Source organism: Sciurus vulgaris, assembly GCF_902686455.1.
Source record: "Sciurus vulgaris genome assembly, chromosome: 1".
NCBI classification, from domain to species: domain Eukaryota; kingdom Metazoa; phylum Chordata; class Mammalia; order Rodentia; family Sciuridae; genus Sciurus; species Sciurus vulgaris.
Window position 1 is genome coordinate 194,502,770 of NC_136461.1, and position 27,342 is coordinate 194,530,111.

The 27,342-nt window shown below is 35.2% G+C and overlaps 1 protein-coding gene across 2 annotated transcripts; it reads right to left on the reverse strand.

Annotated features, from left to right (window-relative positions):
• Positions 1-506: 506 nt before the first annotated feature.
• Positions 507-26,993, reverse strand: LOC306663691 (solute carrier family 22 member 22-like). 2 transcript variants are annotated; one of them, XM_079144228.1, is made up of 11 exons: positions 26,837-26,993; positions 24,026-24,436; positions 19,761-19,864; positions 16,570-16,724; positions 16,299-16,467; positions 15,317-15,440; positions 12,736-12,851; positions 9,705-9,919; positions 5,819-5,927; positions 2,902-3,105; positions 507-898 (listed from the first exon to the last, which is right to left on the reverse strand). In XM_079144228.1, the coding sequence occupies exons 2-11, from the start codon at positions 24,425-24,427 to the stop codon at positions 829-831; spliced, it is 1,668 nt and encodes a 555-aa protein (XP_079000354.1). In that variant the 5' UTR covers positions 24,428-24,436; positions 26,837-26,993; the 3' UTR covers positions 507-828. The 2 variants fall into 2 exon arrangements, with proteins under 2 accessions (XP_079000354.1, XP_079000355.1); XM_079144229.1 differs by lacking the exon at positions 26,837-26,993 and adding an exon at positions 25,176-25,812.
• Between the last annotated feature and the right edge of the window lie 349 nt (positions 26,994-27,342).

The window sequence follows — 27,342 nt, forward strand, 5'->3', positions numbered from 1 at the left end:
AAGGATAACTCATGAAGGAGTTAACATGCCCAGGCATTTCTGAAATGTGGAAAAATACTAAACCTTATAAGTCTGGTTTGATACAGTTTTTCAAATCCAGTCTTTATTCAGAAATACCTGTGCTTCTCTCTCTGGTTGCTCATTGATGTCATTCCCATTGTTACCTGTTGTTCACTATGAAAATGGGAAGATTAGCTCAATTTATGATTATTATGATATTGCTCAACTGTAGTTCTACTATATTTCCATTTTGTGTCTAAAAACTGAAATGCTGGACTTATTATATGTGTGTCTTTAATAAGACACTTACCTTTTAATTACTCATAGCAGCACCTGAATCATCTAAATGATTGTTATTCATCATATTCAATAATTTTTCTATAGTTATTCTCATTAGTATTCTCAACTCCCTATATTTACATATATATGCATGTGTACATATCTGTGTGTATGTGTATATGTATATATAATATATATCATGAAAACCATGGATGTTGAATCAAAAGTTTTCTTAGACACTTTGTCTTCAATGTCCAATTTCAGATCCTTTTCCATTTAATTCTAAGACAAATTTTCTATTGCATCAATTTATTTCCCATTTTTTAATGGGAGGAACCTTATCTTCAACATTCAGTGATGCCTTAAGTTTCAGATCTACATTATGCTTTGTTCGCTGAAGGATTATTTTTATGATTCAATATTTAATAACTATATTAGTGAACGTCCATCAAAGGTCACAGTTACAGAAAGGAACAAAAAAATCAAAACATTGCTTGGTATTATCTGAAAATATATGAATCTCTTCCACTCTGGATGTGTTTGGTCTCCTTAGCACTCACTGGTTGCCAAGAGGTCTTTTCTTTGTTTGGTTTGGGTGTCCTTGTTTCTAAACTTGTACCTGTAATCAAGGAAACAAAATAAAAACAGATGAGTGGCCATAATGGATCTCGCAAAAACAAAAAATAAACTTTGGTTTGTATTTCATTAAAGTTTGTGCCTCTCTTACATATTCATGGTTACTTCTTACCATCCTTTGAGCAAGCAGCACTAAATTAGCATGATTGTTTTAAAGATGACCAATAAGAGGCTCTGAGGCCTCTTGTAATCTACCCAGTTTGCACACTTAAAAGCAGATTTGGAATTAAAATCCAAGAACTTTTCACTTCTAATTCTATACTATTTTACCTTCAGCATATCAGGGAAGTATTATTTCCACTCAATGAAGATCACCTGTTCCATGAAATTACATATGACAGATCATGAAGCACTGATTCCGTCTTCAAGAGAAAACTGATCAAAAACTGGGACTGCTGAAGTGACTCTGGTTGAAGACAAGTCTCCCCTTAGCAAACTTTAGCCATTATCTCAGCATTTCCCTAACGGGTTGCTTGGAACACCAGCTTCTTTAGAGCATTTTGGTAAAGTAGGGTTCTTTCTAGTTTTAATTAGGCAAAACCAAACTACTTTCCAATGACGAAGTTACAAGAGCCTTCTAAGGTTAGCCATAGTGTGGGGAGCCATCCTTATTTAGTAGATTCAGACTAGGTTGAGCCATGTGACACAGAGGTCTGGTTTTTAGGAACTGGCTACCACAGAGGAATGTCCCAGATTGCCAGGAAGTATATGGCACTGTGTGGGAGCGGTACCCTGTCTTGCTCTGTGAGAGTTCCCCTGGGAAAATGACTCGCCTAACTCTACCCCATCCTGTTCATCATGGAAGGAGCTCCTCCCAGTCTTGACCTGCTTTACCTGTATGATTATAAATAAAGGAGAGTTGGGCTACTCCATGTTGTTAGATACCAGAACTGGTATGGTCAGACCCATCATGCCCCCTCTCATTTAAAAGGAGTATTGGCTATTATGTTTTTATTGATTAGATACATTTATGGGTAATTGATTGATTTATAGCCAACATCATGCTCTGGTAGTTAACCCTTTTCTCACCCACAGGGGACATGGCTGAGAGATCCCCACATCACAGGACTTCAAATGTTAGAACATAGGCTAGGAAAGAAATACATGAATCTTTTATCAGTGTTCTAAACAGAACAAGAAGTAAACTTCTCTGGAAACCTATCGATAATCTGGAGATGATAACATACTTTCCATCCATAGATTGCCTTTAGATGCTATATAGTTTATCTGGAGGAAAAACTTGAGATATTTGCATGGGCAATGGATGGATAAAATATGAATTTTTGCAAGGTTTGTTTCCAAATTCATGTCCTGTTTACATTTTTTGCATATACATGCTTCTCATCATATATCTGGATCTGGATTATCAAAGTTTGAGACTAGAAACTTGAGGTTTTTCATTGGGGAACTAAGAAGAAATAAACTATGTATTTTTGTGAGTTCAATGTTATGAATTATTTAAGTGGTAATAGAAAAATATTTAAGGGGATAATACCAGTATCAATCTTCACCCCCAAATTTATTATTTATTTTAAAATGGAGTTGTTCCTATAAACTCAGTCAAGTGTTCCTACTAACCTGAGTATGGGCTTTGCCTATTAAGTTTTATTTAATCCTTTAAATCTTCAATTTTCTCACATGTAGTATAGGAACAATAAATTTTAAATCAAAGATTATATGACCTGATGTTTATGAAAGCACTTTGTAAATAGTAAAATTATATAAGAATATTAGATAATATCTCATCTCTGCACAATAATATTACATATTTGTACAGTGAAGATAAAATTATTGTAAGTGCAAATCACAGGTGTATAGCTTATAAAATGTCTACATGTATCCCCACACAGGAAATTAGCAAAACTAAATGAAATGTTCTATTCTTTTGTCTTATGTACTGGAATGCATAGTAGTCTTCAATATTCTGTCAAATCGTGTCATAATTATACAGTCTAGCTTCACACAAGGGACTACAGAGGAGCTTACCTTTTCTCCATGTCCTCGATGGTGTCAATAAGTGGAAGATTAAAGGACTCTGGCAGAAAGTAGACAAATACTGACACTGCCATGGGAATGGCTGCATAGAGAATCGTCGGAAGATGGACAAAATAGATCCTAGTTGAAAGTACTAACGCAGAAAATGTCGCTGCTGCTCTAGCAAGGAAAAAGAGAATGCCCTGCATTGTCGACCTTCAAAGAGAGAAAATATTGTCTGAAAAAGTTTGAATCTGTGAATGCAGTCCCATTTTCAAATTCTAGCTCATGCACATCATTTTTCAGTGCAGCTTACTTAAACCACCCAGAGCCAAAGTGGGTTTTCCCTGCAGTCAATGCGTGTGTGCACATCCTCAATTCTTGCTAACTGATCCTTATAAAGCATTTTTCCCCATTTTTGACATAACTGGTTTTTTTTTTCAGTCACCCTGTAAGTAATTTAAAGTTACATTTCTATGTTTTGTACAGAATACATCTTATATGTGATTTGGAGATGGTTCAGCTGTAAAATGAAGAAAACATGCACTAATTCAAAGGTTATAAAGTGCAAAATGGGGTTATCTGATAAAAAACAAGATAAGTTAAATCCAAATTTCAGAAAAGTAACAATAATGTTTTACTATAAGCAGGAATCAGGAAATATTTACTTACTGACGTGTTCATTTGTGCTCAAGAATATGTTACCTATCTGAAATTTAAATTTACTTAGTTGCCCAGTAGTCTTTCTTTCTTTCTTCCTTCCTTTATTTCTTCTTTCCTTTTCTTTCTCTTTCTTTCATTCTTTCTCTATCTCTTCTTCTTTCTTTTTCTTTCCTTTCTCAACTAAATCTGGCCACCCTACATAATATATGTGAACATTCATTGTAAATTTCTATATGAATATTGGAAAGAAACATTAGGTATTTTATAGAAATATTTGAATGATGGAAATTTTTCTTATAGATATTGATAATTTTGAAGGACCATTCATTGCAGGAAATAACCTTTTTAAAATTAAAGGAATTTTCTCAATGATTTCAACAACTGCTAGTTCAAGTTATATTAACATTTTATTTCTTTACAGAAAACTGGGTAAAGTAGCCATTTCACATATATTTTCTTAGAATATCCACAAAAATCTCTATTCTGATAAGTGGGCATATTTTATGGGCTTTATTTTATAAAGGATGAAACTGAGTCTTGAAAAGATACAGAAAATTGGACAAGACCATCAGGACACTCAGGAGCATGCCCAGGTAGGTGACAAGATGATGTACAAGATGATGTACAAGGTTTCAGTCACACAAGATAATTCAGTTCTCCATATCTACTGTACAGCCCACTGACTACAGCCAAAAATACTGTACTGTATACTTATGTTACATGTTATTGCCAGATGCAATAATAATGATAACAAAAAGCAGGAGGAAATTTGGGAATGTGATGGATATGTTTGTGGTCTTTATGATGATCATCAATGTATGGAAGTATAATTATCCCCAAACTCATAAAGTCAAATATGTTAAGTATGTACAGCTTTCTGTATGTTACATCATACCAAAGTATGTTGTTTCAAAAGTTAATTTTTGTGCAACCCCAATGATTTATGCTTGTCATCATATTTTGTCTGATGATTGATAGTATATATCATGCTAAGAATTTCAGTAAGTCCTCTACAAAAAAGGAGAAACATGGTATGTCCTCTGGTCTAAGGAAATAGAATCTCTTAAGATATGTAAGATCACATTTCTGCAGAAGATATTTTTCTCAGATGGATAGAAATACATGAAGTGGTAATTGATGATAAAGAGTTTTCGAAAAGCATGTAGTACTTGGTAACTGTAAAAAAAGAGTCTTCCCTGGTTAAATGAAATAGTGTGGCATTAACAGAAAAATTAAACCAAAGATCTGCAGTAAAATAAATAAATAATTGAACAAGCAATGTTTTAAAATGTTTTCCAAAGAAATAGCTAAAATAGCTATTTTTCATGTTTTCTTTGCCATATTGTCTGAAATTCTGCTATTTCATTTTAAATATATTAGATTATGAAAAGGATTCAAGGTTCTATATTAAAGTTAGAAATAATTTAGGAAGTGGTGGCACATGCCTGTAATCTCAGCTGTTCAGGAGACTGAGGCAGGTAGGTTATGAGTTCAAAGCCAGCCTTAGCAAAAGCCAGGCACTAAGCAATTCAGTGAGACCCAGTCTCTAAATAAAATATAAAAAAGGGCTGGGGATGGAGCTCAGTGATCAAGTACCCCTGAGTTCAATCCCCAGTATTCCACCCACCCCAAAAAAGAAATAATTTAGGAAGTATTTTCCTTCAAGGATTGAGAACACACTAGTGAGTGATATTAAGATAAGTATTGGGCTTGGCAAATAAGCATAATGGATAAGAGTCTGTATGGAAAAGTCTGTCTTGAACAGGAAGTTCTACTCATGGCAGACACAGGTCTATAAGTAAGGATGTGTGCAATACTAGATCCAGTGTTATACTTTTGCCCATTTATTACTATGCAGTATTTTGTTTTTGCAGATGAAAGTGACTTTAGAAAGGTGCACCTTTTTTCTAATTTGCACAAAAATGCTCTTGGAGCCACCAAAGAAGTTGTGAAATAGGCTCAGGTAGGTTATTATTCTAACGCTAAAGGGGTTAGGTTGGGAAGACAATCATGACTCTACTCTAAAAACTCTGTATGGCTAGGAGTTTTGGATATATGGTAATTTGGAGAGAGTTGGCAAAATGTTGCAGAATCATTTGATCTGATAAACTATGTGCCAAGGGTAGTCAGTCAATTATTCTCTTCTGAAAATTCACTGAAGTAACTTTTTAAATGAATTATACTTACTCATTTAAATTTTCTAGAAGCTTCCAGCAGTATTCAACAAAGATTCTCAAGATGGAATGTTTGCAATTTCCTTTCTTACCTCAGTACTGTTGGTGAGAGCTCATGGGTAAAGATTAACATTATGGACATAAAGACTGAAACAGATGATTTCCCCAACAGGAAAAGAATGAGGCGCAGGACATGCATCTCTGTGAACAATATTTGGGGGAAAATATTGGGTTGTGTCAACATTTATTTACTTTTTCATTCATTTTTCTTACAAATATTTCATAAATATTTACCGCTAGGCAATTATCTGGAATCAAACTTTGCTTTAAAGGACTGGGGGAGAATACTTTGGTCTGCTTGTAACATCTACCAGCTAAGCTCAAGACTTTGGCTTTCATTGAACAAATCAGCTGGAAAACAGATGGTAAGACAGCATAAGAAAGAGGAATGGCAGAGATCATACTCTCTCACATTACATACAAAGCTTCCTAAACTGAATTGAAGACTTAAACCTGAAACTGTACAAGTGCTGGAAGAAAACATGAGGCAAAGTCTCTCACGTTAAAAAGAAAAAACTGCTGCACAGCAAAGGAAAATTCAGCAGTGAAAAAGTAAGCCACAGGACAGAAGATAATAACTGCAAATCATAGATCTGAGGAGTTAATTTTCAAAATATGTAAGGAACTCCTAAAACTGAATTACCAAAAAGGAAAAAAAAAAAAAGAAATCAAATAACCTGTTTTAAAAATGGGCAAAGGAATTCAATAGACATTTCTCCAAAGGAGACGTACAAATGGTCAACAGGTATATGTAGACATGATTAATATTACCGGTCATGTGTGAACTGCAAACCCCAGTGAGACATTGCCTCCCACCGATTAAGATGGCAATTCTTAAAACAAAAAAGATAAGTTTTGGCGAGGACATTGGGAAAAAGAAACCTCTGTGCTCTGTTGAAGGAATGAAAAATGGTACTGCAGCTATGGAAAATAATGTATAGGTTTTATAAAAAAAAAAAAAAAGAAATATCACAAGATCCAATCATCTCATATCTGAGGATATATTCAAAAGAATCAAAATGAAAACCTTGAAGAGCTATCTGCCCTCCTAGGTCCATTGCAGTATTATTTACAACAGCCCTAATATGGAAACAACCCAAATATCTAGATACAGATACCAAACAAAAAATATGTATATATAGTATATGAATATAATGAAGTGATATTCAGCCTTAAAATAAAAGAAGGAAATTCTCCCTTTTGGGACATTGTGGACGGACTTGGAAGACATCATGCTAGGTGAAATGAATCAGTGAAGAAAGACAAGTTCTGTGTGATTCCTCATATATTAGAAATCAAAAATTGTTACAAGTATAGAAGTCAACAACAGAACGACGGCTGCCAGGGAATGAGCAGGTGGGTACAGGGAGCTGCTCCAGGGTCATCAGGTTGCAGTGACAAAGCTGAGGAAGTTCCAGCGACCTGCCCAACAGGGTGTTTTCCAAAGCTTGCAATAAGATAGTGTGCACTTAAATTTTTCTCAAAAGAGTACACTTCATGTTCACTGTTCTTACACTCTTTCTGGTGCAAACTTTCTGTCCTTCTTCACCAAGTAAACCCCCACTTACGTGTAGTGACTCAACTTAGATGACACCTTCAATAACCAGCTACTTATTAAGACCATCTATGTATACATCCACCCATCCTTAATTAGGTCTTTTATTCACAATGCATGCAAGAAAAACAGTAGATTCTGGTAATGTTATTTAATAGGATAAAACCCAGTCCCAAAGGAGTTTATATTCAAGTAGAGGGGAAAAAAAGAAAAAATACAGAGGTGATGGTATAGGACGCTCAACGGTGAGAAGTTTTAAAATGTGTGGGGCACAAGAAAGATGCTCAACTCAAAACTGGGCTGGGAGAAAGGCTTTCTGGATGAAGTGACATGAAAAGTCAAGACCAGAGAGTAAGTGGGACTTTGTAAACTAGAGTAGAAAAGCATCTGGACGGTCTTTTCTGAGAAAGAGAATTACTCCCACATACCTTCAGTTTTTTAAAGAGTGAACTAAAATGTAAAACACTAGCTCACAGGGACTCTCTTAAGAGAATAGTTTATAAAATGTCCACATAAAGAAGAGACTGGCTACGGAGAAGTTCAAGGGGGGCACAGCAGGATCTCTAGACATTTCAGATACCTAGCCTGCACTACAGAGAAAGCACTGGTGGGACTAGTTAGGAAATAAGCAGAGCTGGAGGGTGGTGGGGTGAGAGTTTGCTCTATAGGGATGATAGTTAATGGGGGTGGAGGTATACAAATAACAATGATAACAGAAATAAGACAGTATACTCAGAATTTACTTATGGGTACTTAGAATACAAATCTAAAGCCCCCACTGCCTTGAGCATAAAAAACAGTTTTCTTTCTCTGTTTACATTGTTTTGTATAACAACCACTTAAACTGAAATTGTTAGCACAGACAAAGCATGTTAACAATGATAAACTCCATCCATTCATCTGTGAAGGGCATCTAGGTTGGTTCCACAATCTAGCTATTGTGAATTGAGCTGCTATGAACATTGATGTGGCTGTGTCACTGTAGTATGCTGATTGTAAATCCTTTGGGTAAGAAACTGTGGTATATATACACATTGGAACAATATGTGGCCATAAAGAAGAATTAAAATTATGACATTTGCTGGTAAATGAATGGAGTTGGGGAATAAGCCAATCCCACAAAACCAAAGGCCAAATGTTTTCTCTGATAAGTGGATGATGATACATGGTGGGGATGGTGGGTCATAAGGGAAGAATGGAAGAAGGAAGGATGGATTGTGTAAAGGGAAATGAAGGGTGGGAAGAGGGCAGGGGAAGGAAAGATAATAGAATGAGACAAACATCATTACCCTATGTGCATGTATGAATACGCAAATGGTATGACTCTACTTCAAGTACAACCAAAGAAATGATAGTTATACTCCATTTGTGTACAATGAATAAAAAAAAAAAACCATAAACTCCAACTTCTAACTTTTGCCAAATTATGTCCCTTCCCTCCATTTTTAAAATGCAGTTTCACTAGGTACCTTTGTCAGAAACATGAAAATCATCTTGACTAAATGATTTTTTTTTCTTCTCATCCTTTATTTCCAGGGAATTCCCAAGATTTGGGAATTTATCTCCAGAATATGTCTTGACTCTATACCCTGTTGTTGTTTTTTTTTTTTTTTTTTTTTTTGTTCCTAAGGGTACTGCCCTTCTTCAGTCCTTAATTTCCTCCCATTTAAGATTAACCATGGCCTGTGACTCTAGCTTTACCTTCTTTAAATACATTGAATGCTATAAATATACAGCAGGATCTGTTTCTGTCCAAACAGAAACCTACAGTTCTGATTGGTGAAGAACTTCAATGGCATATTATTAACAAAATATAAGTGATATATTCTTGAATCTGTCTCCTACCTCCTCAAAATTTATAATCAAGTAACACGATGACTAAATGTTTCCAAAATACCTTTGACACATATTTCTCTTCCTGCTTTCTGTATTTCTCCACAACTACCTGCATCTGTATCCCCTTCCTGTATTTCTTCATCAAGTAAACTCCTACTTATCTGTAGTGACTAAATTTGGATGCCATCTAGAGTGGTCTTAGAAGTAACGACTTGTCATTAGCACAAATTACATGATGCTGTGGGGCCAAACACATCTTGCTACTATCAGGGTTCCCAAGCATGACTTCATCAGAAACATATAGTGCCTGATAAAAGCTGGTATAATAATAGTTCCTGTTTCAAGAAAGCCATAAAGGTGGACTTCTATTTATTAAGCAATACATGACGCTCAAAGCACCTAGATTTTAAAATTAGACTCCAGTGCTCTTCTTGGCATTAGACAAGGGTGAATTGATTTTTATTTGGAAATTCCCTGTTTAAAGACATGCATCCCTAAAGAGATTCTAAACACTGAAAAAGTCTCACCTTTAGACACAAATATAGTGAGCAGAATAAAACCTCCACACATAAAGAGTGAAAAACTGCTTGAAGGACGACGATTAATATTCTTTAATATAAAATAAGAAAGTAATTTGCTGGGCATGTCTGTTATTCCTAGTAGAAACTGGGTCAGAAATATGTTTTTCCCCAAATTATCAACATCCAGCAGGAGGCCATAGTAACTGAATATTGCTGAACACCTGGGAGAAAAAGCACAGAGGCATTCAATATACTCAGAAATAAATACACTTTATTATGTGTGTGTGTGTGTGTGTGTGTATGCACTTGTGTGTTCAGAATCTGTATTTCCTTCAAACATGATTAAAACAAAAATATTTCAAGTATGCAATGCAATGGAAGGATTTATAATGTAATGGAATTTAGTTAGAAAGACTTTAAAAAAATGAGTAATGAAGCAAAGTCGCAATGAATCAAGCAAGGAATTAAAGAACTAAATTTACCAAAAACAAAATGCATTTGGTCTACTACTATAATTGGTCTAAGTTCTAGAGATGAGTATTTCAAGATCCAAAATGAAAACTAAAAATATTTTAGTCCCAAAGAGAAATAGAAAATGATTTATTTCATCTTTTCGTAGAAGATCATCATATTTATCTAGATTTTTGCATGTCTTTAAAAAAATGTTGACTTATGTTTTTGGAATTCAAAAAAAATTAGCAAGACCTAAAAATCAGTTTTCTGTAATTTTGAAGAAAACATTAGTGACTATTTATTTTAAATTACTAAATTGCAGTAAGTTAAATTCCATGCATGTATGATTTATGTCAAAATGAGCCCAACTATTATGTATAATGTATCGATAAAAGCAAAAAAAAGTCAAAACACTATAGTTCATTAAAATCAGTAGAGTAGAATAATATGCATAAGCAATGTCTACATTATGCATATCTATATAATTTTATGCTTTATACTAAATTTATATTCTATAAGAATATGATTTTTATGATTATAAAATATTTTGGAGTTCAGTTTTCTAAATCTATTTTATATTTTTTTCCTAGATAAGAGAGAGATTTCTCTCTTTATGATTTGAGTCTTATCACATTGACTTGTGCCTAGTATGCATCTATACATCTAAGTGAACAACCGAGAGAACAACCCAGAGAAGAGTTATTTCCCAGAGCATGAGGATAAAAGGACAATTTAAAATAGTCTCTGTAGTAATTTTTAACCTAATATGTACTTTTTGCCAATTCTTAAAATGGCTACTATAAAGATAGGATGTAACTATCTCTAATTGCCTATAGTTTTTAGGAGACCATAATTATTTTTAAACAGTACTAGAAAATGATGGTAAAATTTTTTAAGAGTTTAGAATAATTTTCCTTTCACATTTCAATTTTTAACCCTTTTGAATAATATCATGTTGATCCAGGCCATTTTGACCTGTTTACTTCATTTAGATACTGAAGATCTAAAATAGCCAAGGAGGGGTGTTTATTCATACTTATGTGTATATTTATTAGATAATAAGTGTTGGAAACACATAGCCATTTCTAGTGATGGTACCCATATATAAAATCATGGGCTCAGGTCATGGGCGGCCAGATCCAGCACAAGTGTTTACAGTAACAGTCCTGTGTTTGTGAAAGTCATGTAACTTCTCTTGTTCTCATTTTGCTCATCTTCACATTTGGGCTAGTCCTACATATCATATGTTCAAGCTGTCAATTTTAACCTTTATTCCTTTAGGAAAAATGCGTCGACCACTTCCAGTACAACACTTTATGCAGGTTTTCTCATGTAACTATACAGTGTAATAAAAAAATGCACATTCAAAACCACTGCATGCCCAAGAGGGATAGGGTCCAAAATCAGCCTTTGGCAATACTTGAAATGGAATTTGTATTTATATAATTCAAAATATTCTGTTGTTAACCTTAGGAATATAGAACCTTGCAGTAAAATAAGAAGGCACACTTCATCTGAACACCAGCTTTCTCTTTCCTCTCATTCAGTAGAACTTGCTGAAGTTCCATCTGCCTTTTCATTTTTTTTAATTTACTTATTTTGATTCATTGTACACAAATGGGGTACAACTTGTTTCTATGGTTGTACACAAAGTAGAGTCGGACCATTTGTGTAATCATACGTGTATATAGGATAAGGATGTTTGTATCATTCTGTTATTTTTCCTTTCCCCCTCCCCCTCCCTACCCTCCTTTTTCCTCTATGTAATCCATTCTTCCTCCATTCTTGCCTCCCTCCCACCCCCCGTTATGTATTATCATCTGCTTATCAGAGAGATCATTCAGCCTTTGATTTTGGGGAATTGGCTTATCTCATTTAGCATGATATTCTCCAACTGTATCCATTTACCTGCAAATGCCATAATTTTATTCTTCTTTATGGCTGAGTAATATTCCATTGTCTATATATACCACAGTTTCTTATCCATTCATCAATTGAAGGGCATCTAGGTTGGTTCCACAATCTGGCTATTGTGAACTGAGCAGCTATGAACACTGATGTGGCTACATCACTGTAGTGTGCTGATTTTAAGTCCTTTGGGTATAGGCCAAGGAGTGGAATGGCTGGGTCAAATGGTGGTTCCATTCCAAGTTTTCTAAGGAATCTCCAGATTGCTTTCCTGAGTGGCTGCACTAATTTGCAGCCCCACCAGCAATGTATGATTGTACCTTTTTCCCCACATCCTGGCCAACACCTATTGTTGCTTGTGTTCTTGATAATAGACATTCTAATTGGGGTGAGATGGAATCTTAGGGTAGTTTTGATTTGCATTTCTCTTATTACTAGAGATGCTGAATATTTTTTCATCTGTTGATTTCTCCGGTTTCTATAAATCTCCACTATCCCATAGGCCCGTTTCCACAAACTTGATGCCATTCGGATTGCTTTACCGTATCCTACTTCTCTCTGTATTTCTGTTTCTGTTGTTTTATGTTCACCCTTAAAGCAGGCATTCCCCAAATTGCTCAGCATGATGTTCCAACTGTTGAAGGTGTGTTCAAAGATGAAAAAGCAAACCACTTACCCTAAAATGCCAATGAAAAACACTGTCTTGAATACTACAGGATTAAACACAACGTCTTTTATTCCGGAAGGTTCTCTTGTGGTACTCAATTCTTCCTTCATATTAGATATCAAAACCTTCATACACATGCACAGAGAGAGATAGAGATAGAGAGAGATCAAAAAGCAGGCTATTTAGAGTCAGGAAAAAGGTCTTTTATTTCCAAAATTGTTCCTTCTGCTCCCTGATGCTGCCACCACTGTACTGTGGAACCAAAGAAAGAATGATTATCTCACAAAACCATATTGGCATGTCTGAAATTTAAAGCAGCTCACAAATGATAAAGTGATTTAAATCACTGAAAAAAGATCAGTATTTCAATAAACATTTAAAATCATATCTCTATATATTTTATAAAACTGCTTCCCAAGTGACAGAAAATGTTGTGGAAAACCTTTTCTGATGCATCTAATAATTGTAAGATTATTTATTGCTTGTAAGTATCGTTAGTGTACCCTTTTGACAGAGCCCTAATTAGCTAAATGATGCTCATAACTGAACCCTGATTATCATAAAACCACCATTAAATTCTCCTTAAGAAACCTGCATTACATTAATTCCATAAAGTAATTTGTAGTCCATGGTGGTGAATCTTCTCCCTGGTGAACTACTGGGAATGTTTCAATTAACTTTTTCTATTATTCTACTGGAGATTTTTATATATTCTAGATTTTAATTCATTTTACATGTACTATAATTTGATTTCACATATTAAAGAAGTACCATTTATATTAATATACTAATTTTATACTATATTTGTAAACATTTTTAGCTAAGTAGTTATGTGTACCTCTTTTAAGATTCAAAACATTATAGTGTAATCAAGAACAGGGATATTCATATATAGCTTTTTATTAAGACTTATCAAGAAATATTGAATTCATGAAAATATCCACTATAGGGAGTTTTCTTGATTCATTATACACAAATGGAGTACAACTTTTCGTTTCTCTAGTAGTTCACCAAGTAGAGTCACACTGTTTGTGTAATCATACATGCACATAGGATAATGATGTCTGTCTCAGTCCATTATTTTTCCTCCTCCTCCACCCCTCTTCACCCACTTCCCTCTATACAATCCATCCTTCCTCCATTCTTCCCTATCCCCTCCTTCCCCCATTATGTATCATCATTCACTTATCAGAGAAAACATTCAGCCTTTGGTTTTAGGGATTGGCTTATCTCACTCAGAATGATATTCTGCAACTCCATTCATTTACCTGCAAATGCCATAATTTCATTTTTTTTATAATTAATATTGTCAAAATGGCCATACTACCAAAAGCACTATACAGATTCAATGCAATTCCAATTAAAATCCCAATGACATACATCATAGAAATAGAGAAAGCAATCGTGAAATTCATTTGGAACAATAAGAGATCTTGAATAACCGAAGAAATCCTTAGAAGGAAGAGTGAAGCAGGAGGTATCACAATATCAGTCCTTCAACAATACTACAGAGCAATAGTAACAAAACCAGCATGGTATTGGCAGCAAAACAGACAGGTAGACCAATAGTACAGAATCAAAGACACACAAACAAACCTACATAAATACTGCTATCTCATACTAGACAAAGGAGCCAAAAACATATAATGGAAAAAGATAGCCACTTCAACAAATGGTGCTGGGAAAACTGGAAATCCATATGCAGCAAAATGAAATGAAACCCCTGTCTCTCATCCTGTACAAAACTCAACTCAAAATGAATCAAGGACATAGGAATTAGACCTTATCCAGCTTTTTATTCACTCTCCGTGTATCAGCCATCATCTCTCAAGCATATTTGAGTCTTATATGTCCAATACATCATACTGGATGGCTTTCCAGTTCAAATTTTATATTCTGTATTATCCCCAGGAATCTATTAATCCTTTTGGTCTTTTTCTTTTCTCCTAATTGAGTGAAATGATTACAATTGATCAACCATTCACATAAATCTATCAAGAGAACCCAAACTGACTGGATGCATTAAAAAAGCCTAACTTATTGCAGACATGAGAGTAGAAAACACACAAAAATATATTTTCCACTTGAAAATATGGATTGTGGCAATAAACTGTAATTAAAATACTGTTTTTGGAATCAATTTGCTGAGATTTCAGTCCATATCTTTTAAAGGGACCTGAATCCCTTCAGGGGATACCTGGATAATTCAAATATTACTTCCTCTGAGAGATGTCAGCAAAGCTTTGGATCAATCCATCATCAGAGATGTCCTGTCAGAAGAATGATAATGATGGATACTGACTGCAGAGAATCAGAAAGAAAGAATAGGGACACATCTGTGACTCTTCCCTTACTTCAGTGATGAATACTTGTGCATTTGTCCCTAGTCAATTCTTTTTAAATTCTCAATATAATATTAAAGTAATTTTGGAAATCCACAAATACTGGGTCTACACAAAGGGTAGTAGTAATCGAATTCAAGGTCTGTCCTGACTTCTTACATTTCTTGGCTATGTATATCAATATTTTTTTCCTCAGTTGGTGGAGGAGAGAAGTGTGATAAAAGAAGTGTTACCCAGGTTTTCCTTACCTCGGCAGTCAGACTTTTTGCCACCTCTTTCTTTCCATTTATACGGGCAATTCTCTGGAGCTCTTTTAATGCTTGTTCTGTTTTTCCGGTTGCCATGAGCCAGCGGACTGACTCTGAGATCCCACTGTTTGAAAGGAGACAGGTGGAGATTTTGCAGGGAGATGTCACATTCCAGTCCAGAGAGATGCTTGTCCATTCATGGACAGCGCTAATCTTCCCAGAACACTGTTCAGAAAGGATGCCTCTGGAGTTAATCAACTCCCTATTTTCAATGACTATACGGCAGCAACAGGAAGAAAAATGCTTTGCATTTTTGTTTGTTTGTTTGTTTGTTTTTTGGTTTCTGAGTAAGCTGTAAAGATTCCCTGATTCAAAATATAAATGTTCTTTTCTTTCTCTGTTTCATATTTTTATTTCAGGAATTACAGCCACCTCCATAAGTGACTCTGAGTTTCTCAATTTTTAAGTGTGAACTTTCTGATGTTCGTGAAAGTTTTGAATATTATCAAAACTTTATTTGATCACTATTAAATGATCTCTAGTAAATATAAAATCTCTAGTATTTTATCTCTGAGAAGATTGATTACAATTTATGAACCTCAAAATAAGTACTTGGGAAATTTTATCACTCCCCTAAACAGAAATCAAAAAAGAATCTGTCTTCTCACACTGCCACTGTCTTTCTGATGTAGGGGTGATCTGTGGACTGATCTGAGAAGGATCTCAGCAACCAAGCGAAAACATGATAGGGAAAGCAAAAATATTAAGCCGCCAATTCACCTAGTTTTATAAATTTACTGAAGGGTTCATTCTCTTATAGTTGAGTTTTCTCTTTTTAATTTTAAATAGTATTGTGGGAGAGTATTTCACTTAAAAATGATCCTGAGAGCAATAAATGACACTATATTTCTCAGTAGAGATAAACCTTTATGTATCCTAATCATTTAAGCAAATGGCTTAGTATATACCAAAGTTCACGTACCAGACAAAGAGAGAAAGAATGAGGCAGGGCAAGGCAATGACCAACTGGAGCATTTGCCAGTCCCGGAAAAAGTAAGCCAGGCCTGCAAGTAACATCTGACCAGCAGTCCCAGATAATGAAAAGAGTGTGGTAACCACTAGTTTCCATTTTGGTGAGCTCCCTTCTAAAACTAAATGAAAGAAAAAACAAATAAGGTCTCAAACACCATTTGGGAAAGATGACTGCAAAAATGTCGTAACACATGTGCACAGATCAAGGCAGACTTACTTACTGAATACTAAAGAGTTATTTAGAATACCACTCAGGCAGGCAGATGTTAGGAACCTCAAAATACCATAAATGATGAAGACGGGAGCGAAGGCACAGCAGGTGCTCAGGATTCCGTAGGTCAGGCAACAGAAGACCAGCAGTGGCTTCCGTCCAAACCTAGCAGTAGTTAACGAAGAATACAACCAATGGGTACATGTCATCAGCACATTCCAGGAGAACACCAGAACTGAGTTTCTAGTTTTCTAAGACTATAACCATAATAACCATAATGTCACCCTCATAATGGTCAATCTAGAAATGACTAGTAAACTGAGGTTTTTTTTTAACCTAAATATTAGAGTCAAGTCATTAATTACATGCCACTGATACAGCAGAATTTTCATAATGTTTACCAAAATAATTAAGAGGGATTTTTTTTTTAAAGACAGAAAAGGTATAAAGGTGCAGATGGTACCACGTGATATTCTGTTTCACTCTGCTATGGAATGAGCCCTAGATTTAAAATATCAATCCACATTGATCTATGCCTAAAAAGTCTTAATTCTATGAGTGTCTTAGGAAGCTATGTGGATTCTACTTTTCAAGCATGCTTTATATATTCATGTTTTTAAAACAAGGCACACAAGTAATTCTAGTTCTTCAATCAAAAATCAACAAACCAACTTTGGGGGGAAAAAGAAAAGACTGTTTAGTAGTCTTTAAAAAATATCATGCAGGTTTCAAAAATATGACTCACAGAAGAATTTTACACAAAAAAAATGTCACAAAAGAAAAAGTTATTATGAGTTTTTTGTTCATGTGGTGGTGGAAATCAAACCCAAGTCTTCATGCATGCCAGGCCAGCCCTCTACCACTGAGCTCCATCCCCGGCCTTATAATACAAGCTAAAATGCATGAGCATATTTTAAAACTTCATCCTTCAGTAAGATAAGTTTTCATTGTATCTGTCCTGAGAGCAAAATAACATGTTGCCACACAGGCAAGTCAATCTTCTCACTGGTTATGATCTCTTCTCAATCCCCCGAAGTAAACTTACCCTAGTCTCTTCATCATTGATAAGAGCAATAGTAATATATTTTCTTCCTAGAATTGTAAGTGTAATCTCCACTGTAAGTTCTTTACAAGTACTACCCATGTAACTCATGCAAAGGATAGGGAAACTATAAATATTTGAAATTTATCATCTCCATTTTACAGACAAGAGTCACAAGTGTCAGAAGCATATGAAGACAGTGTGGGCTTCTCACTTGCTTTACAGTAAATCCTAGTCCTTTCCCATTTATATTGCAACACTTATCCCAATGTGCAGGTGATTGTTTATAGATCTGATATCTTGTCCACCCTCTGTATAATATTAATATCTGTGAAGGTTATCGTTGATTTGCATATTTGTTTATTTCAGATATACTAGAACTCAGATAATTTGTCTATTTCTGGTCCTGTTTCCATCAAAGTCAGTACCCTCAAAGTTTTAATGCCCCTCTATATTCTAATTCTCCCCTTGATATTTATGCAAATTAACTGGATTGTTTTCTTCCTTATTAAGATGACTGATCTTAATCTTTTGTTTTAAATCTGCCTTATTATTAACCTGGATCCTTCCCTTAGCCTTTTCTCTAATCTGTTTCTAGAACTTTTCTCCATAGTTTTCTGAATAATCACCAAAGTACTACAATTTTCCCTCTTTTCATAAAAATTATAGAGTCTGCCCACAAATGAATCTTCCTCAATGACTACTTTAAGACTACCACATACATTTTGAAAGATAGCATGCACATGATCAGTGTTTTGAGTTATCAAATGTTTCTGGTTGTCCTCACTTCCAAATTTAAGGAGAAAATGAGAATTCAGGGCTCGCAGAAAACTTAGCTACTTAACTATCAATGTTACCATTTTTTTCTCATTCCTTTTATTTTTCAATTTTTTAATTTGTTCTAATTAGTTATACATGACAGCAGAATGCATTTTGATTCATTGTATGTGAATTGAGCACAACTTCATTTCTCTGGTTGTACCTGACATAGAGTCATACCATTTGTGTGATCATACATGTACCCAGCGTAATGATGTCCATCTCATTCCACCATCTTTCTCACCCTCCTTTCCCCTCCCTTCTCCTCTCTCCCTCCCCTCTACGCAATCCAAAGTTCCTCCATTCTTCCCTTGCCTTCTCCTTCTCCATTATGGATCAATATTCACATGTCAGAGGAGACATTTAACCTTTGGTTTTTGGGGATTGGCTTATTTCATTTAGCATGATATTCTCCAACTCTATCCATTTATCTGAAAACATCAAAATTTTATTCTCCTTTCAGGTTGAGTAATATTCCATTGTGTATATATACCACAGTTTCTTTATCCATTCATCTACTGAAAGGCATCTAAGTTGGTTCCACAGTTTAGCTACTGTGAATTGAGCTGCTATAAACATTGATGCAACTGCATTACTGTAGTATGCTGACTTTATGTCCCTTGGGTATAAACCAAGGAGTGGGATAGCTGGGTCAAATGGTGGTTCCATTCCAAGTTTTCTAAGGAATCTCCACACTGCTTTCCCGAGAGGTTGCACCAATTTGCAGTCTTACCAGCAATGTTTGAGTGTACCCTTTCCCCACATCCTCACCAACACTTATTGTTGCTTGTACCCTTGACAATTGCCATTCTGACTGAAGTGAGATGAAATTTTAGAATAGTTTTGATTTGTATTTCTCTAATTACTAGAGATGTTGAATATTTTCTCATATATTTGTTGATCAATATCTTCTTCTGTGAAGTATCTTCTCAGTTCCTTAGCCCGCTTACTGGCTATTTGTTTACCTTTTGTGAGCTTTATTTGCCGATCATATTTTTCAGTCTACATTTCTTGAACATTTTTGCTCCCCGTTTTTTGTTTTTGGGGTTTTTTTGTTTTGTTTTGTTTTTTTTAACTGCTACATCCATCCTGGGAACTTTCAGGTCTCTATGGACCAGTTCAAGTTTCACTCCTGTTGGCGTGTGCTAGTGACTTCAGTCTTCCAGCATTTTTTATTTCCTTGAGTCATATCCATTTATCATTTGGTTTCTGTCCTTTGAATACTTATATTCTTTGAATATATATATATATATATAATTATCAATAAACATGTGCACAGAGTCTTTTCAAGTGTGTGTGAAGGTTTACAAATTGGACCTTATTCAGAAGAGAACTCTCACCTGTCAGAAACAATGCCACTGAGAGCACAGCCCACCAAGTGCCCTAACTGGGCGAAGGCTTGTGTGAAGTATTTGAATGACTGATAATCACACACCAAGTCCCACTGGAAAACATTGAATAGAAAATGGTGTCACGTCAATAATAAAAATGGCATTCAAAGGACTTAAAATGAGATACTAAAGTAATGCAGCCACATCAATATTTAGAGCAGCTCAATTCACAATAGCCAGCTTGTGGAACCAACCTAGATGCCCTTCAACAGATGAATGGATAAAGAAACTGTGGTATATATACACAATGGAATACTATTCAGCCATAAAGAAGAAGAATATTATGGCATTTGCAGAGAAATGAATGGAATTGGAGAATATCCATGCTAAGTGAAATAAGCCAATCCCAAAAAACTAAAGGTCAAATGTTTTCCCTGATAAGTAAATGATGATATATAATGGGGGTGGGGGGTGGAGATGAGAGAAGATTGGACCAACTTTAGATTATGTAGAGGGAAATGAGGGGAGGAGGTGGGGTATGAAAGATAATGGAATGAACAGACAGCATTACCCTATATACACACATGATTACATGAATGGTATGAATCTACATCATGTACAACCACAGAAATGAAATGGTGTAGCCCATTTGTGTACAATGAATCAAAATGCTGTCTGTAAAAATAAAAAAATATTTCAAAAAATGGCAGTTAAGAGGAGGTCGTAAACACAATTGGTGAGTAAATGGTTGGTGTGAAAAATTATAAAAATTACTCTTTAATATTGACAATAGTTATATTCTAGGCTCTAGACTAGAATCTGTGGACCTATTGTTGCTCAATACTGTAGACAATATTTGTATTGCAATAAAGTTTAAAATCTCAGTGACAAAAGCAGAATGCAATATGTACATGAGAAGTGCATCAACATAACAACTTTCAGCAAAAGCTAAATTCATTATCCTTTTAGTTCATAGTACAAGTTGGCCTTCCCTTGCCATTTAGAGAGTAGCAAGAGTTTTCTCCTTTGAATTATTAGCTATTGGATTTAGTTAGTACTGTGACTACAAAGCAAAAGCCATATTTGAAATAAAATTATTTTTATTTGTACAACCACGAGGAAAATGGGTTTTCTTTGTCATATAATGCATGGTCTGGTATAAAGAGAAGGTGATTCAAGTGTGATTTCTGCCCTCTGCACAAATAGAAACAAACTAACCAATCAATAAGCCTAAGGGCTAAGGAAATAGAAAGACAAATGGGAAAGAGCACAAGAGAAGAAGAAAGTTTAGACAAACTGCATTTCCAACAAGTCTTCTACAATATTTTCCATCCATCCATCCAACCTTTTCCACACTCAGCGGAGGATGCAATGGAAACCTAAGTCAACAACTTCAGAGAAGTACATCTCACAGAGACACAAGGTTTCTTAAAGAAGCTCTTTACAGGTGATACTGGTGACGCACTGCTGAGGCACTGTGTCACGGAAGTACAGGAACTGATACAGAAAAGGTCTGAGAAGGCTTTGTGGCTGTCCGTGAGATCCAGAAACAGCAGGAAGAATTGATAAAAGTTTTATATAATATAAATACATCTGACAGATTGACTGAGAAGTCTAGTGAATCAAAAGTCTTCAAGGCTAGAAAAAAAATGGAATGGAATGAACACAAATAAAATATGTTTTCAAAACTAGGACATTGTAGTGACAGCACAGATGCTTCCAGAGACAGTGATGAAACCATGTGGGTCAAAATACCCTGCTCAAAAGATAGCAAGAGTCAGTAGCATCCACAATCTGGATGGTGGTACAGCCTCTCACACACTCCATCTCTGAGAACTTGGTGTTGCCCACGACTCCTTGAGCCAATTTGTCTTATGAGTGAAATAACAGGAAAGCTCAAAAAGATGAACTTATTTAATTCACTGAGAACATACCAATAAGGAGAAAAATGCCATGAAAGTAACTGAATTGCAAAAAAAGGTGATAGTGTCATAGAATGTTAAATATCCTCTGCTTAAAAATGGGAACCCAAAAGCTAGGCAAACTGAGTAAAATAATAGTAATTTCCAGATACTACAACTTAATTGAACATACCGTGAAAGTTCTACTATGACACAAAAGGTGGTAACTGCTGGGAAAAAATACGCAGCCCCAAAAAAGGATATGTCAGAGATCAACAGATGCTCCTACAAAGTAAAACTCTTTAAAGAGAGACCTGAGTAAGCATCCATGGAACTAGAGAGAGGGAGCTTTTTAGAGGAGAAAACGTGCCAAGTAGATTTACAGGTGAAAGGAAAGATCACGCTATTGGTGGTGGCATTGGGTAGTAGACAATAAAGTCAACTGTAAGCAATAGGCAGTGTAATAAGGAGAGGAAATTACATGAATTAGAATATAGCAAGAGGCCATATGATGAAAGATCTTGAAGCAAGGTGTCAAGGAATGCTCCACTGGATAGAAGGGTAATTGGTCTGTTGCTACCTGGAACAGTGCAAAAGTCCTATTACACCGGAGTGTATATTTAACATTTGTTAAGTTAATAGCTGATATCCCCTGGTTAAACTAGGATCTCAGGCCTTCATTAAATGCAAGTTCATACCTTATCAGAAGCAAATGAATGTAAGCACAGACCAGAAGTAGAGAAAGTACTGGAATCACAGTCTCCTTGTTCACTCTGTGACCTTAGAAAACTAACTTTCTCAACAGGTCATCTCTTTACTCTTTATAGAATAAACAGTTTGCAGGAGTTATATCAAAGTATTATTTACACATTTTTCTACTAAAATATTAAAATATTTATGGTAAATAGCACCAAGCTAATTTTAATATTACATAAGAATACAAAACTAACATAGAATTTGCTTACAGTGAACACCAAACCTGCAGTTATTCTATCCACAATAACTGTCTTTCAGAAGATCACATATTTTTAAGAAGATTTCTATAAATCAATGCAAAACTTTTATTACAAACATATTAGCATAAAGAAGAAAATGGTTTTATTTCAAAATTGTACTTAAAAACATAATGGGAGTAAATGTTTTAATAGGATATATCAAACATATGGCTATCCTATTAATTTTTAGTTTCAAAGTGTATAAAATATACAGAATTATTTAAGCTAAGACTTGAGACTTATCCTTAATTCAGCATCTCAGTATCTAAAAAGAGAAGACAGAACTAGAATAGTAGATGACCATGAAAAGCATGTAAAAAGCTAAAATTTCTGAAATTTGTGTTCCTAATTTTCATTAAATTCCCCAGATGGAGAGAGTGCTATGGAATTTCTTCTTCTGATAAAATGGGTTATAAATTAATTGCATTTTCTTCAATCACAAAATACCTAAATAAACATTTCAACTCAATTCATTAGAAATGTTCCATTTTTCTGAGTTAACATTTAATAATAATTGGATTCACATTGGAAGGAACTTTGTATTTACTTGAAATAAGCCAAGGCTGGAAATGATCCGGAAACGAGTATTTTCCTTATGTATCATGGATTGGGCATGTGATAACAGTGAAGGAAAGTAGCTTCTCTTAACATAGTTTCTCTTATTTCTGCTTTCATTGAAAAAGGAATTGGTTATACTTTGTATAATATACAGTATGTATCATCATGTTTCAAGTGCCCATTTTATATATATATATATAAAAAGTGCCTATATATATATATATATATATATATATATATATATATATATAAAAGACAACAATTTAGAATACTCCTAGCTAAATTTTGTTGAAGATGTCTATATGCCAGATTTCAGATATGGTCCTATCATCCTTACTAGTCTGAAATAGTCATTACATTGTGTAGGAAACTGTGTTTTAATAATAATGCTAAGATAACACTAATAACTTGGGATTGCCCTAAAAAACCAAAAGGTTAAATCATCTTGTATTAAATATCAGTAAAATAAAACAGAAAGTAGCTGCGAGTGGCAGATCTCAGATGATCACCTAGACCATCGGATTTCTGAGAATTCACTCTTTTAAACGTATGCAAGTAGTGATCCATCTTGCTTTTGGAAATATAAAAATGAATATCCATAAAGTATATGTCAAAGGTATAACACTACAGTCCTTGACTTTGAAACCTCATCTGTCTGGAGAAAATGGACACACACACACACACACACACACACACACACACACACACACCTTTGTGTAAGTTTCTCCTTCCCTTTCCTATTCTTGGATAATTGATGCCAATTGAAAACTGTCATTCCTCCACACGGAATTTGCCCCTTGTCCCACTATTAACGTCTTACCTTAGTAATGATGGTGGAGGTGAAGACACTTTGGTCGTATATCAACCCATCCAGGCAGGGCTCTGTCTCAGGATCAGTATGATTGATGGCTGAAACATTGGAATCTAAGAGTTGCCACTGAGTCTGGAGGAAGCGACGACATTGCTCAGGCTTCTGGTTTGGGCCCTCCGGGATGGAGACCCTCAGAAGGGCTTCTGTGGTCAGGTTTATGGTGATATTGGCTTTGAATGTGGGCTTGTCAAGAAGCGGGACATGACAGTGGTGAGCTGGGATGGCTGCTGTAAAGTTCTCAATGGAATCGTGAGGTTGCGTCAGGATATTTAAAAGCATGAAAAAGATAATTGTCAAAACCTGAAACTTCCCGTCGCTGCCTACATATTGTAGAAGTTCGTCAAAGGCCATGGTTTAAACCTGGGAGTAGCAGCTGAAGAATAAAAGATTTTTCAGGATAGAAACAATAATTTAAAACAATCTTGAATTAACTGATTAATAAAATATCTTTTTAAATTACAAAATTGAAGCATTCAGGAATTAATTTTTAAACGAGTTTACTTTCCCTATCTGCTTAAAAAAGCTCCATAAACAAGTTGCACTATTTTCACTGCACTGAAGGCAACATGTTCTATTTCATAATGACAGAGATTTTCCAGAAGATATGTCCCTGAACATGCAATTCCACTGAATTTATACCATTTTTAGAAATTATAGTTAACATGCAATATAATGAATTGAATCCTGCTCAGCCCTCAGGACATAGTTTTTTTTTAAGTATTAATTGACAAAGATTGTACAAATTCAAGGTACACAGTGTGATGATTGTATAATGATTATCATGTTCAAATAAATTTGCACATCTATAAGCATAAAATGCTGAACCTCAAATCCCTAGAATTGATATAATTGCATTTGTATCCTTTAACCAATATCTTCCCATTTACCAACCACACCCCAGTGCCTGGTGAATATTAACCTCCATTTTGGTTCTATGAATTCAACATTTTTAGTTTGTGTTATGGGTTATGAAAATCTTAACCCAAGGAGTGAATTAATTCCCTGATAGGGATTAATTGAGTGGTAACTGAAGGCCAGTAGCATGTGGCTGGAGGAAGTGGGTCACTAGGGGCGTGCTTTTGGAGTACACATTTTGTACCTTAAGATGAAGTCTCTCTCTGCTTCTTATCATCATGTGAGCTGGATCTCTCCACCACACTCTTCTACCATGATGTTCTGCCTCACCTCAAGCCGCAAAGAACAGAACTGTCTATGAACTAAGACCTCTGAAACTTTGAGTCCCAAAATAAACTTTTCCTCCTCTAAGGTCTCTTAGTCACACCAGTGAAAAAGCTTACTAAAACAGTTTGCAAATACGCGTCACAGCTTACAGTATTTACCTTTCCATGTCTGGTTTATTTCACATGGAATCATATCCTCTAGTTTCATTTGAATTGGCCAATACTATAAAATATTGAATTATTATATTTGCATTGTATTTGTGTGTAGCATTCTTTATTTATATGACCAGCCATATTTTAAAATGTTCAACATTGCCAATCATCAGAGAAATTAAAATGAGAACTGCATGATATATCACTTCACACCTGCTAGGGTGATTATTGATAAAAAGACAAGTATTAGGTATTGGCGAAGAGGTAGAGAAAGAGAAGCCCTGGAACACTGTTGACAGGTGCTCAAAGTTAGTAGGAAAAATCATATGGAGATTCCTCAAAAGGGTACATCTAGGACCACCATACAATCCAGCTGTCCCACTTCTTAGAACACATCCAAAGGACATGAAATAGCATGTCAACGAGATACCTGTTCTCCCATGTTCATTGCAGAATGATTCACAATAGCCCAGATATGGAAGTTACTAAGCATCCATCCTCAGGAAATAATTTCAATGAACAAAATGTTTGCTCTGGCCTTCTTGACACATGTGTGCGTAAACGATAAGCATATAACTATGACAGAAATTACATACATGCAAACAAAAACACACATACATGCTCTGATTTGATGTCTGAAATAAAAGTGTTCCCTGAAGAATGAGGGGCTCATTAGTTCACCAGTTCAGGGAGCTGTCCTTGGAAACCCTCTCTGCAGAGCTGCAGAGGGCTATCTGGTGATGAGGTAGGAGGACAGGACTCTCATAAAGAAGTCATCGGGTTTGAAGCTACTCCACTGAGAGAAGGCCTAACAGCACTGCCAAGGGTTGCCTTTACCAGGATCATGACTGAGAAGAACCATGAAAATCGTGTTCTGGACTAATGGGATAGTCCAAAGGCCATCAAGGGATAATACAGTTAGATGACCTTAAAATATGTACTTTTTCTCTCTTCTGTGCCATATGAATGTATGCAGTCTACTGCGGTAGCTGAAAGTTGTAAGTTATTTGAGATGACCAGTGTGTTAATCACATTGATTTAATCATTCTACATTGTATTCATAAATTATAGCATTGGTTTGTTCCCCATAAATATATACAATTGTAATTATCAAGTTACAATTTAAAAAATAAAAATTTAAAAATACAAATATGCAGAAAAAAGACACTGACATTCAACCAGAAATTGACACTTGGGACCAAACAGCCCAAAAGCCAGCAGTATAAGGTGCTAAAACCAGTGTTTTCATATTCCCATTAACTGCTTCTTATTCCATAAATACCAGGGTCCCAAAGGTCACATCCAACCTCCTCCTATCTTTCTCTATATCAAACTCTTGTTTTTGCTTTGAGGACACAACTCACTCTTCCTATGGTGGCCATCAACTCCTTTTACTGGTCTGACAGGAAAGAAGACAGATGCTTACCTGCATGGGGTCTCTGTTGAACACAAAGAAGCACACACAAAGAAAGATCCTGTGTCTCAGCCAAAGAGTGAATGCCCAGAACAATTTTTATGAAGTTAATACTTTACCTCTGGCACCCAAGTCTACTCACTGAAAGTTCAAATTGCTAAAACTGAGTTTCAGTTCACTGAGCTGTTTTTAATTATCTGCTTGAAGCTAAGACTTTGGAATGTGAAATAGAACAAAGTCAAGTGATTTCTCAAGTACTGTTTTTTTTTAATTATTTTTTAATTTAGCTTTTAAGTTTTTACAGACTGCATCTTGATTCATTGTACACAAATTGGTACATCATTTTGTTTCTATGGTTGTGCATAATGTAGATTCATACCATTTGTGTAATCATACATGTACATATGGTAATGATGTCTGTCTTATTCCGCCATCTTTCATACCCCACCTCCTCCCTCTCATTTAAATACTCTGTTTTTTTATATATGCAGAGCTCAGGCTGTAAACTTGACTCTCAC

What these genes read in the sequence shown, in the direction of transcription:
- LOC306663691 (XM_079144228.1), bottom strand. Translation starts at nt 24,427, where the DNA reads ATGGCCTTTGACGAACTTCTACAATATGTAGGCAGCGACGGGAAGTTT. An exon ending in AAATAACTCTTTAGTATTCA is followed by an intron (nt 16,468 to 16,569) that starts GTAAGTAAGTCT and finishes TCTTTCATTTAG; the next exon opens with TTTTAGAAGGGAGCTCACCA. An exon ending in CAAAAAGTCTGACTGCCGAG is followed by an intron (nt 12,852 to 15,316) that starts GTAAGGAAAACC and finishes ATGTGTATGAAG; the next exon opens with GTTTTGATATCTAATATGAA.